The sequence below is a fragment of the Rhinoraja longicauda genome, chromosome 12 (assembly GCF_053455715.1).
Source record: "Rhinoraja longicauda isolate Sanriku21f chromosome 12, sRhiLon1.1, whole genome shotgun sequence".
In the NCBI taxonomy this organism is placed as follows: domain Eukaryota; kingdom Metazoa; phylum Chordata; class Chondrichthyes; order Rajiformes; family Arhynchobatidae; genus Rhinoraja; species Rhinoraja longicauda.
The window spans coordinates 38,185,566-38,198,770 of NC_135964.1; the positions used below are offsets into that span (position 1 = coordinate 38,185,566).

General features: G+C 38.2%; 1 protein-coding gene across 1 annotated transcript in view; it reads right to left on the reverse strand.

The window, feature by feature from the left end:
* The window catches only part of tfg (trafficking from ER to golgi regulator), a 70,219-nt gene that overhangs the window by 45,537 nt on the left and 11,477 nt on the right, over positions 1 to 13,205 (reverse strand). The window contains exon 3 of the mRNA XM_078409551.1: positions 7,088 to 7,171. Within this exon, the coding sequence (XP_078265677.1) occupies positions 7,088 to 7,171 (84 nt within the window). The remainder of the gene's footprint in view (positions 1 to 7,087; positions 7,172 to 13,205) is intronic.

Below are 13,205 nucleotides of genomic sequence, written 5' to 3' on the forward strand. Positions count from 1 at the left end.
AAAATGTCTTCAATAGTGTTTGTGCAAGATTACCATAAGAATCTAACACATTTTCAATAACAATATACTGTATAAATGAAAAGAGCCAAAAAGAAATGAGCACTGCCTAAATACCTGGACTAATACATGAATTTGATGCAGACATTTACAGAGTTGATATCAGTTCTTTATGTGCATACAACATACTTTAATAATCTGAGTTAAAAAGTAATTGAAATTTGGTTTTTGAATGAGGTCCTATTCAACAGATTTGAAAATGTTTCACCTAATCAAAATTATTTGACTTGAAGCAAAACATGCACATTCAAACCCAGGTGACATGTTTAATTCATTACAGGTGTTGAACATGTTACGAATGAAAAATGTATACAATTTTCAGTTTCAATGTGTTGTAACCAGCTAATTTTAGTGCTTTCATCACCGTCAGTCTCTGGATGTAATACAATATTGCAAGATTTTAACTGCTGCATGTCTAATATTATCAGATAAAAATTTGAAATATGCTTTCTGAGCAAACTCTGCATTCACTTTTTGCAGTGCAACATAGCCTTTATCAAATGACAATGACATGAAACTAGGTTAAGAAAATGAATACCAATTTATTCCAATTTATAAGGCTCATCCAAGCAGCACTACCTAACAATGTTAGCCAAACTGAAGATCACCAGATCTAAAAATCCAAACAAATGAAGAAGATGAAAATAAATATAATGAATATGAATAAGTTTACGAAGAAATATGAATACACAAAAAAGAATATTATGATGAAATTATATAAATATGGATATATAATTACATGCAAATCTTTATTGATTTCCTCATCAAATTATTATAATGAAACAGAGCAATAGACTGTGTAATAATTTTTCAAGTATCAATGACAACGACACTAAATAAAGGATGAATCATCAATAACGTGCATAATTAATATGATCATACTTCAATGCATTATCTTAACATTTTGAAAAAGGCTTCACAAATATAAATTTGCTGATAATATGATCGTTGGAGCATGCCTGGATGGCCACGATGCGTTGGAATCCCACATCTATTCTAACTTAGTTATCTTGGGCCTTTAATAACCGCACGACCTCTCAGACCACAAAACTAATTCCCCTCTATCCTGACTGCTTCATCTGACACAATCCCCCAAATTGGCTCTGCCTCCAACCACTTTAGACACAGATCCTATCCTCGCACAGGAGTAACAGTACTACAATAGTATTATTTGGGACTATTTTACCAGATGGAGCATCAAAAGGGGAAGAAATGTGAGAAGAGGTTACAGCACAGAAACAGTCCCTATGGCCCAACTAGTTCATATAGACTAAAATGCCCCATATATGCTGGTCCTACCTGCCTGCATTTGGCCCATATCACTGTAAACCTTTCCTCTCCATCCAGATCCTAACCTTTCCAACCCATGGTTCCTTGGGAATTTGAAAAAAGGGGAAAAGCAAGGGGAAATTAGTTAAATGTCCTACTGGGTCTATTAGGAGTCCCCCGTGTTATAAATGGCTCAATTGGCACACATGACACAATCAAGCAATTGTAATCATCTGCTAACAACATCTTCCACTGAAGTAAACAGATACTTTAACCTTCATCAGTATTACCCAACTTTAAAATAGCAACACAGAGAAATCCAAATAGAAGTACCATGATAATAAAAATCAGTTTTATTGTGGGTCTCCTTTAAATCACATTCTGTTCCTGATTTTCTGTGATTTTATTGCAATTAAAATTGATAGTCAATAGGTTGTGATCTTTGATCTACTATGAGTCAAAAGCATGCACCATGCACACTGATGACCAAAGGGAAATAGATGACTTGCAACAAAAATTGTTCAGCCAACTTCCTAATGGCGGGATTCCTGCTGTAATTGCTTCAAAACACCTCAAAATATACACAAAATGCCTCGCTAAATGCAATTTGTGCACATGCAAGGTGTCAGAAGTTTTCTTTCTATTTTAACTTCAAGGCTTAAATTTTTATTTTTATTTTTCTTAAGCCAATTTATCTTTCCTGTTTTTGTAGTTGATCTGACTCTTATATTTCCTCCTCCTCTAGCATCCCTCTTTATCAGATCAAAAGCCTCATTGCTGTACCCACCATACATTTTGGCCCCACATACCTAGATCAAACTGTTTTTATCAATTCACATTTTCAGCAAACTGTGATCAAAAACTCTCAAGCGAAATTTGCAGAAAAATATTTAACAAACAGCATAAACTGCAAGAAGCCATGCTTTATTTTGGAAACTCCGACTTTCCCTCTCTAATCTTAATGTGAGAACTATACCTTTTGTTGCATCTACATAATATGGTCTGTTGTACAAAGCAGTACAAAACATTGTACAAAGTTGCCATATTACTAAACTATCATAAGATCATAAGTGCTGGAGCAGAATCAGGCCATTCGGCCCATCAAGTCTACTCCGCCATTCCAACATGGCTGATCTATCTTTCCCTCCTAACCCCATTCTCCTGCCTTCTCTCCATAATCTCTGACACCTGTACTAATCAAGAATCTATTTATCTCTGCCTTAAAAATATCCACTGATGGCCTCCACAGCCTTCTGTGGCAAAGAATTGCACAGATTCACCACCCTCTGAATAAAGAAATTCCTCCTCATCCCTCATCTCGTTCCTAAAAGAACATCCTTTAATTCTGGGGCTGTGACCTCAAGTCCTAGACTCTCCCACTAGTGGAAACATCCTCTCCAGATCCACTCTATCCAAGCCTTTCACTATTCTGTACGTTTCAATGAGGCCCCCCCTCATTTTTCTAAATTCCAGCAAGTATAGGCCCAGTGCCGTCAAACATTCATCATTTGTTAACCTATTTATTTCTGGGATCATTCTTGTAAACCTCCTCTAAACCCTCTCCAGAGCCAGCACATCCGTCCTCAGACATGGTGCCCAAAACTGCTCACAATATTCCAACTGTGACCTGACCAGCACCTTATAGAGTCTCAGAGTTACATCCCTGTTTTGTATACAAGCCCTCTTGAAATAAATGCTAGCATTGCGTTTGCTTTCTTTACTATCGATGACTGCAGATTAACTTTTTGGGAATCCTGCACCAGCACTCCCAAATCCCTTTGCACCACTGATTTCTGGATTATCTCCCTATTTAGAAAATACTCTATGCAGCAAGTTTACTATACAGCAAGAGAGATCGAGTTTTGGCTCAGGAGATAAGGTTGAACGAAATAAGACTGACCAGAATTTCCTTCTGCAGAACATCTTTCTTGCCACAATGCAAACATTTGGCTGTAGTTTGATATCAAATTCTAATGCTAATGACAGGAAGAAAAGTCTAGTTCTTCTGGTAACAACATACAAATCACTACATTAAACTTATATTCCTTAATCACTGTGTAGAGTGATAAGTATTAACTCGCACAAGTTATCAATTTTAATCTACTTCTAAATGCTATTTATATGGACTTTTCCCTTAATCAGCCAACTATATTTAGAAAACATCTGTTCTGAGCTAATGTATTCCTTTCACCAAAAAGGATCTACTATTTACTTCATTATTATTAATCTATTAAAAGCAACATGAGTGCCACCTGGTGGAATTCTATGAACTGCTGCAGATTTGGCCATCCACTATTCAAAGGTTCTTGCAATAACTAACTGGATTTTGTTTAAATATAATTTTCATGGACTTGAACCTAACTTAATTTTTTATTTTTTTTAAATTTAAATTTGATTTTCACCTCTTTTACAAAAGCAAGTAAAAAGGAATACAAGAAAGAGATAATCTGGGTATAGAGATATCGGGGAGGATCATAAGATCCCTGTTTAACTCATTGCTAAAAGTTGCGGAACACGCATGCTTATTTTCAATTTTTTAATCTGTAATCAACACCGATGCATTTCTTATCTACATGTTTTAAACCAACACAGCACTTATATCTGCAATATTTAAAAATTAGAAGAATAAATACACTCGCATATTTCACTGGTTATAGCATATTAATTTCTTTTCATTTCACTGAAATGTTTGCTGCACAAAACTATGTACCATTTCAAAACATTGCAAATCAATGAAATAATTCATTTTAAACGAATTGTAAAACCGGGTGAAAAGTTAAAACAAAGCAATTAAAAACATTAAAGCAAACTTAATCACATTTTAAAAAACACCTAATATTTACCCAAGTCTAACCTAGCACAGATTCACTATGCAGATCATGCTGTGCAAGTGCAAGAGAATTGTAGCAAGTTCCTACCACACTACACAAAAAACCCAACAATGTCAGTAAACCCTAGTGGAGAATGAATCAGATAAGTTGCTATCAAAGTGGGAGGCTTTGCTGTACCAAGAACAGGAAAGGTCAGGGCTAGGCTTCTTCATTCTTGAACAAATATGTTCCATTCCTGATCAAACCAAGAGCATGAAACTGAGGTTATAAAAGCTTGTGTAGTAATCCTTACTTAAAGAGAAAACAAAAAAATGAATATTTATTAATGCAGTATTAAAAGAACACAAAAATGGTGAATTTCTTAATAACCTCTGTGAATTTAATCGAAAGAGGGCAAACAATGCTATATTATAAATGTTATAATCTAATCAGGATTGAGATGATAGCTGTGTAATTAGTAAATTAGAAAGCCCCTTGGTAGCAACCTTATGTTAGAGATTGGACACATTCTCCAGGTAGCCTCTGCTTCAGTTCTGAGGAATGCTACTTTGTTTGATACACCAAGTTTCAGCCAATAAATTATATGATTGGGTGCCCGGTGGGTATTAAAGATCCTAAGATACTTTTTACACAGAAGTTGTGAATTTTGCTTGTACCCGGGTCATCATTTAATCTTCGTTAACTCAAGCAAAACAGATTATCTGGAAGTTTATGCCAATTTGTTTTTAGTGGGTTCCTACTAAATTGGCCACCATGCTTGCCTCAAAATATCTTCATAAGGAATTTACTGGCTGCAAAATATTTTGGAGCATTCTGCTGATACATTAAGTGCTACAGAAATCCACTTCTTTCTCTTTTTTTAAAGGGATGAGTCAAAACCTCCTCCAGCTTGATAATCAGTGAACATAAGCAATATTTTTGAAATTGGATTACTTGGTAGACCATGACATCAACTATGATCAGCCGCTAAGCTTTGCATTTTGCATCCTACTTGGAGATTGTGGTGGATGAGTAGGAGTGAGGCATCAGTCACAGAAGATGTTAATTTGGAGTAGAATCGTTCCATTAAGCCCTGCATATTAACAGAGACATGAAGTGGATTCAAACATGGATTCTGTAAGTGATTCTATGTTTAAGCAATTGCAGGGAAATGAGAAGTTAGAGATGGATCATAGGTTAACAAAAATTATTTTCCGGGGTTATTCTGAGGAAGAGCAGTAAAACAAAATTAATCTTATAAAATAAGTAGTGGTGGGTGCAAATTAAAAAAATCAATATTTCCAAGCTACTTTAATTAGATGCTGATAAGGAGCTTCATTCAGATATACCCACTCCATAGCCTCCAAAACACAACTTACATATGTGTTGCACCACAGTTCCTCCGCTTAACGTAACAGTTTAAATCCAAATAAGACTAACATGGCAAAGCTCTCTTGGGCATTAAAGGATGAAAAAAAATAGGAAAAAAACCCATTGGAAAACAATTCCACATTCCAATATAAAAGAACTGGGAAGTAAATCCTGCCTGAAGTTGTTCTGAATAAGTAGAGTATAATGTAGCCACCAAAAAGATGATTACAGCTCCTGCAATATGTGTTGAATATGTTTCAAGTGCTGTAGAACACCAAAAAATCCAAAAGGTTTCATTAACTTAGAATAACACTTTTAAATAAATTTCATACTCTTTCACTGAAACTTCACTGGCATTGTCCATTTAAACAATAGTTTTAAAAAAAAGTTTAAATAACCTATGGGATTTTGTGCTTTTCTTTTTTACCTACCACAGCACACCATTCTACTTATCCACACAATGCAGCCTTTCCCTTCTGGTGTTACTTAGGAATGCTAAAAAAAAAGTGATTACAAGAAGCAGGATTACAGGAACAGTTAAAGGATTCAAATATATAGGTTTGTGTAATCATTCTGTGTACTTCCACATTAATTAGCCAAAAATCTATAAGCTTCAGAGTTAATTTCAATAGCCCTGCTAAAGCCCCAATTAAATGTATTGTCAATTTTTATTTAGTGAATAAAAATATTGGATTTAATGAAATAAAAATATTGGATTATATTATGTTTACGTACATTATAAAAACACATGCACATTCTGGTAAAATGTATTTAAATTGTGGCAAAAATAAAATTCTAGATGGCTAACACTAAGCAGCTATAATTTTCTCCATTGATCAAGGTGCAGACGGAACTACCCACCCAGAAAAATATGAATTCTATCCACAACATATTAGTATTTCATCACTTTATTTTTCGGTACTTACAGGATGGCATGATGCCCTGTGGCTATTCTATAAAAACAATGAGCACCAGGTCTTTCAGATAGAATGTAGATATATACTTATTTTGATACAAAATGTTATGATCAAGGTACATATTAAATCTTACATTCTGAATGAGTTATTTTGTAGTCTGTACTTAAAGTCACGTCTAGCCACTGGTATCTGAAGGATCACCAAATCAGGTATTTAATTTTGATAAGAACACTAAAAAGAATACAGAATACAGAGCTTTATTGTCATTCGATACCGAGATACCGAACGAAATTACATTTCCAGCAGTCACAGAACACAACAAAAACGAAAAGAACACAAGACACACGACCCCAACACAAACATCCATCACAGTGACTCCAAACACCCCCTCACTGTGATGGAAGGCAACAAAACTTCCACTCTCTTCCCCCACGCCCACGGACAGACAGCTCGACCCCTACCGAGGCGACCGACCCGCACAGCCCCCGCAAGGGGATGGAAGTCCCTGCGGCCGAGCCGCGCCAGGCGCTGTTAAGTCCCGCGGCCTAGCCGCGCAGGGCGATGGAAGGCCCCGCGGCCGAGCCGCGCCGGGCGATGTTAGGTCCCGCGGCCGAGGCATATCTTAATAGTTAAAATGTACAATATATTACAAGGAGTACTCACCAAACAAAGTAAGCTTGAGTATCCTACTACATTGGGTAGCGAAGGAAAGATCTGAGCTATCAAATATGGTTATAAGATCTCCATCTGCAAAAAGAACAAAATAAATAATGATTGAAGATGGAATAAAGCCATTCAATTTTGTGCAAGAATGTGCAAGAAATACTTGATGTAAACTGATGAACAAATGTGTACAATTAAAGATTTATTGATGTTTATTCATATCATATCAGAATTCAAATTTGTAAGATATACTAAAAGTTGGCAAAGGAAAACAGGAGTTATGATATCTTGTTCTCAGAGAAGCAGATGGATCATAAGATTGCTTCCAAAAGTTTACACAGGCATATACGCATTCAATGCACACATTATAATGTTAGCCTTGATTACATGCTAAAGTTTTTGAAGGAGAGAATGAGCCAGAAATTTTCAGAATTAAAAGGCAACAGTTTCACCACAATATTTAAAGTGCAGAAAAGAACACTACTAACAAGAACATACTAAACAAGAGATATAGGTCAAATTGCAGACTGTTACACTTTGACTTATGAATCTAAACATTAAAAGAGATCTGAAAACAAACTGTTGAGGATGTGGTATAAAAGCAGTAAGCAGGCAACAAGACTGGAGAGAAAAAAAACAAGGTCATGATGAAACGTTATCAACTGTTTCTCTTTCCATGGACGCTAACTCTTCGGTTGATCTCATCCAGCATTTTCTGCTTGCAATTCAATTTCTGGAATCTGCAGGGTTTTTTTTCTTTTTGATGAGGATTTGGAATATTTTCTCCACAAATATCCACAAAGTAATGCCAGGTACAGAAAGACACTCCAAGCACTAAAATATTAAAATAAAGTCCTACTAAAATGGTTTTATTAATACAAGAAAATAAACTAAATACCAATTCCATGTCCAAATTTATTTCATATAGAATGAATTTCTATGCTCAAATTAGCTAAAACTTTTGCCTGAAAGAAAGCTGTAAGAATTGAAATCAACTTTTCCATACCTCAGCAGCATTATGTTTTGAAGATAGACACAAAGTGCTGGAGTAACTCAGCAGGACAGGCAGCATCTCTGGAGAGAAGGAATGGGTGATGTTTCGGGTTCTATTTGGTTTTGTATAGCAGTATTTTTTCCAGGGGTGATCCAATAGAAAATAATTTAAGGTATAAATTAATTTTCATGACATCATTTCCTATCTCATCAAGTGGTACTAGAGATATAGAGGCAGCTAGAGATTTCTAGAATTGTGGCAGAACAATGAAAGACAAAAATATTTACAAGATATTTACAAGATACCACAGTGCGTGATTTAGAAGGGAGCTCATACATCACAACACTCCTACTTACCTGCAACGTTTTCCTTCCAGATAGTACAACTTATTGGATTGGGAGTTAGTCTTGAAGCTTCATCATCAAATCCCGGAACTTGTTAATTAACACCATTCACCAGAATCACTGAAGTGGATCAATGCAATGATTCAATCTTGCACATAGATAATTAGGGACTGGCATGAAAGCAAACTCAATGCTAGCATTTATTTCAAGAGTGCTTGTATACAAAAATAGGGATGGAATGCTGAGGCATTCCAAGGCGCTGGGAAGGCCACATTTGGAATATTGTGAGCAATCTTGGGCACCAAATCTGAGGAAGGATGTGCTGGCTCCGGAGAGGGTCCAGAAGAGGTTTACAAGAATGATCCCAGGAATGAGTAGGTTAACCTATGGTGGCCGTTTGTCGGCACTGGACCTATATTCGTTGGAGTTTAGAAAAATGAGGGAGGACCTCATTGAAACATACAGAATAGTGAACGGCTTGGATAGAGTGGATATGGAGAGGATGTTTCCAGTAGTGGGAGAGTTTAGGTCTTGAGGTCATAGCCTCATAGTTAAAGGATGTTCTTTTAGGAAGATGTGGAGAAATTTCTTTAATCAGAGGGTGATGAATCTGTGGAATTATTTGCCACAGAAGGCTGTGGAGGCCGTCAGTGGATATTTTTAAGGTTGAGATAGATAGATTCTTCATTAGTACAGGTGTCAGAGGTTATGGGGAGAAGGCAGGAGAATGGGGTTAGGTGAGATAGTTCAGCCATGATTGGATGGTGGAGTAGACTTGATGGGTCGAATGGCCTAATTCTACTGTCACTTATGACCTTACATACTGGGCTCAACATCAAAATCTACATTCCATCTCAAAAAATGTCTTACCAAATTCTTTCAGCTAAGAGCAAAGAGAGGCTAAGACAGGGAAAGAACTGACTGTTTAATGCTCCAGGGTACAGGTGCTACAGGCGAGATAGAGGTGGGGGTAATAGAGGAGCAGTGTTGCTTTATTGATTAAGGAAAATATCAAGGTAGTGGTCCGAGAAAACATTACTGATAGTTTGTCCAGTGAGGCTATATGTGTGGAGCTGAGAAATAAAAAAAGGATGATCATCTTGTTGGGAGTGTGCCACAGGCCCCCAATTAGTCAATGGGAATTAGAAGAACAAATATGTCAGGAGATTGCAGGCAGCTGTAAGACTAATAGGGTTGTCATAGTAGGGGATTTTTAATTTTCCCAATATAGACTGGGACTGTCTTATGCCAAGAGTTCAGAGAGGGTGGAATTTGTCAAATGTCTTCAGGAAAGTTTCCTCAGGCAATATGTAGAGAGCCCTTCAAGGGCGAGGGCAATGCCTGATCTACTCCTAGGAAATAGGGAAGGGCAAGTGATCTTTTGGGAACAGCGAAAAGTTTTATTAGTTTTAAAATAGTTATGGATAATGACAGGGGCCACAAGTTAAAATTCTGAATTGGGGCACGGCCAATTTTAATGGTATTAGACAGGAACCCTTCTAGAATCTATTGGAGTAGGTTGTTTGCAGGAAAAGGAATGATTGGAAAGTGGGATGCTTTTAAAAATGTGATAATAATTCAGTAGAGTGAAGAGCAAAGTAGGTGGGAGTAAAGAAGCTTAGATGATAAGAGAAATTGAGGCTCTGGTGAGGAAAAAGAAGGGGACATGGGAAAGGTGTAGGCAACTAGGATTCACATATCTCAGCCAGGGTTCTTGCAATTTCTTCTCTAGCTGTATCCCTGGAGTTTTTTGAGGAGCTGGGGAGCTTTGGGAACCGAGGAGCATACCCAAGAAGGAAATCAGGAGGGCAGATAGGGAGGAGAAGATAGCTGTGGCAGATAATGTTAAGGAAAATCCAGAAGAGATTTTATGTATATGAAAGAGGGTAACTGGAGAGAGAGTAGGGCCCCTCAGAACCCAAAGCAGTCATCTTTATGTGGAGCTACAAGAGATGGGCACGGTCCTCAGTGTATTTCTTTGTTTTTAACCGTGGAGAAAGACATGAAGACTGGGGAACTCTGGACAGTTAATGGAGATGTCAGTCTGTATTATGTCAATAAGGTGCTGGACTTCCAAAAGCACATGAAGGTAGATATATCCGAGGAAACTGAGAAGGTAGAAGAGAAATTTGCAGGAGCCTTGGCCGAGATAAACAAATCATCATTGAGTATGGGTGAGGTGCTGGAAGACTGGAAAATGGTGAATTAAATTGTAATTGTAATTCATTTATTAGCCAAGTATGTAAAAACATACAAAGAATTTGATTTGCCATAGTCATACCAAAAAAGCGACAACTACATAAAACTTAACATAAACATCCACTACAGCGCACTGTGATGGAAGGCAATAACATATTATCTTCTTTCCTCCTTTTCTCCAGCGGTCGGGACAGTCGAACCATCCGCAATCAGGGCGATCGAAGCTCCCACAGCCAACGATCGAAGCTCCCTTGTCGGACGATCGAAACTACCGCGATCGGGGCAGTCGAAGCTCCTGCGGTTGGAGGTCCCGAAGTCAATCCCTAACCAAGGGACCGTCAGATCCACGATGTTAGGCTGCAGTGCGGCCGGATATACGATACATAACATCTCTTAAGTTTAAATGTAACATCTGAGTTTGCAGATGATACAAAGCTGGGTGGCAGTATGAGCTGAGAGGAGGATACTATGAGGCTGCAGGGTGACTTGGATAGGTTGGGTGAGTGAGCAGAAGCATGGCAGATGCAGTATAATAATGTGGATAAATGAGGATAAATATCCACTTTGGTTGCAAGAACAGGAAGGCAGATTAGAGAAGGGGAGGTGCAACTAGACCTGGGTGTGCTTGTACATCAGTCACTGAAAGTAAGCATGCGGGTACAGCAGGCAGTGAAGAAAGCTAATGGCATGTTGGCCTTCATTGCGAGAGGATTTGAGTTCAGGGGCAAGGAGTTCCTACTGCAGTTGTACAGGGCCCTGGTGAGACCGCACCTGGAGTATTGTGTGTAATTCTGTTGTCCTAAATTGAGGAAGGACATTATTGCTATTGAGGGAGTGCAGCGTAGGTTTACCTGGTTAATTCCCGGGATGGCAGGACTGACATATGATAGCGGAGTGAGGGGGTATGGGGAGAAGGCAGGAACGGGGTACTGATTGAGAGTGATCAGCCATGATCGCATTGAATGGCGGTGCTGGCTCGAAGGGCTGAATGGCCTACTCCTGCACCTATTGTCTATTGACTGGGCTTGTATTCGCTGGAATTTAGAAGGATGAGCGGGGATCTTATAGAAACATATAAGACTCTTAGAGGATTGGACAGGGTAGATACAAGAAAAATGTTCCCGATGTTGGGGGAGTCCAGAACCAGGGGTCACTGTTTAAGAATAAGGGGTAGGTCATTTAGGACTGAGATGAGGAAAAACCTTTTCACCCAGAGTTGTGGATCTGTGGAATTCACTGACAGAGAAGGCAGTGGAGGTCAATTCATGTGATGTTTTCAAGAGAGCGTTAGAATTAGCTCTTAGGACTAAGGGAATCAAGGAATACGAGGTAAAAGCCAGAACGGGGTACTGATTTTGGATGATCAGCCATGATCATATTGAATGACGGTGCTAGCTTGAAGGGCCGAATGGCCTACTCCTGCACCTATTTTCTATGTTTCTATGGTGATTACCTAAGGGCTTTACGGAAAAGCATGGGAATTATAGACCAGTGAGCCTAACATCTGCGTTAGGCAAGTTGCTGGAGAGGATTTTAAGGAATAAGATATATATGCATTTAGATAGACATTTTTGACGTGACAGATCGTGTCTTATGTATCTGATTGAGTTTTTTTAACAAAGTAAGCAAAATGGTTGACATAAGGCCGTATCCGTTGTCTGTATGAAGGCTTTTAATAAGGTTTTGCATGGTAGGCTGCTCAGGAAGTTTCGATTGCAAAGGATCCAGGGAGAGTTAGCCAACTGGATAGAGAATTGGTTTCATGGAAGGAAGCAAAGCATGATGGTTGAAGGTTGTTTTTCGGACTGGAGACCTGTGACTACTGGTGTGCCTGAGGAATTGGTGATGGGCCCATTGCTGTCTGTGGTTTGTTTAGGTGTATTATTGTCGCATGTACCAATAATAATAGCCAATAATAATAATATTTTTAAGGCAGAGATACATAGATTCTTGATTAGAACGGGTGTCAGAGGTTATAGGGAGAATGGGATTAGGAGGGAGAGATAGATCAGCCATGATTGAATGGAGGAGTAGACTTGATGGGCTGAATAGCCTAATTCTATTCCTATGATCTTATGTACTAAAGTACTGCAAAAAGCTTTGTTTGCATGCGATCCAAATAGATCAGATATACCATACATAGATACAATCAGTTCAAACTGAAGTACAATAGATAGAGTAAAGGGGAAGATACAAAGTGTAGTTCTTAGTATTGCAGCAAATCAGTTTCTTAGACAAATGTCAAATGTCTTCAATGTGGTAAAAGTGAATTAAATAGTACCCTCACTCATGAATAGATCGATCAGAAGCCCGATAATGGAGGGGAAGATGTATATCAATGATTTGGATGGACACAGAAAAGGCTTCATGGAAGGAAACAGAGGGTGGTGATGGAAGGTTGTTTTTCAGACCAGAGGTTTGTGACTAGTAGTGTGCCTTGGGGATTGGTGCTGGGCCCATTCTGTTTGTCATTTACATCAACGATTAGATAAGAATGCAGATGACATTAAAAATGAAATTCGTCAGCTGGCTTCATGGCCCTATTTTAAACAAATATAAAAAAAGCCCTGCTTTTTCAATA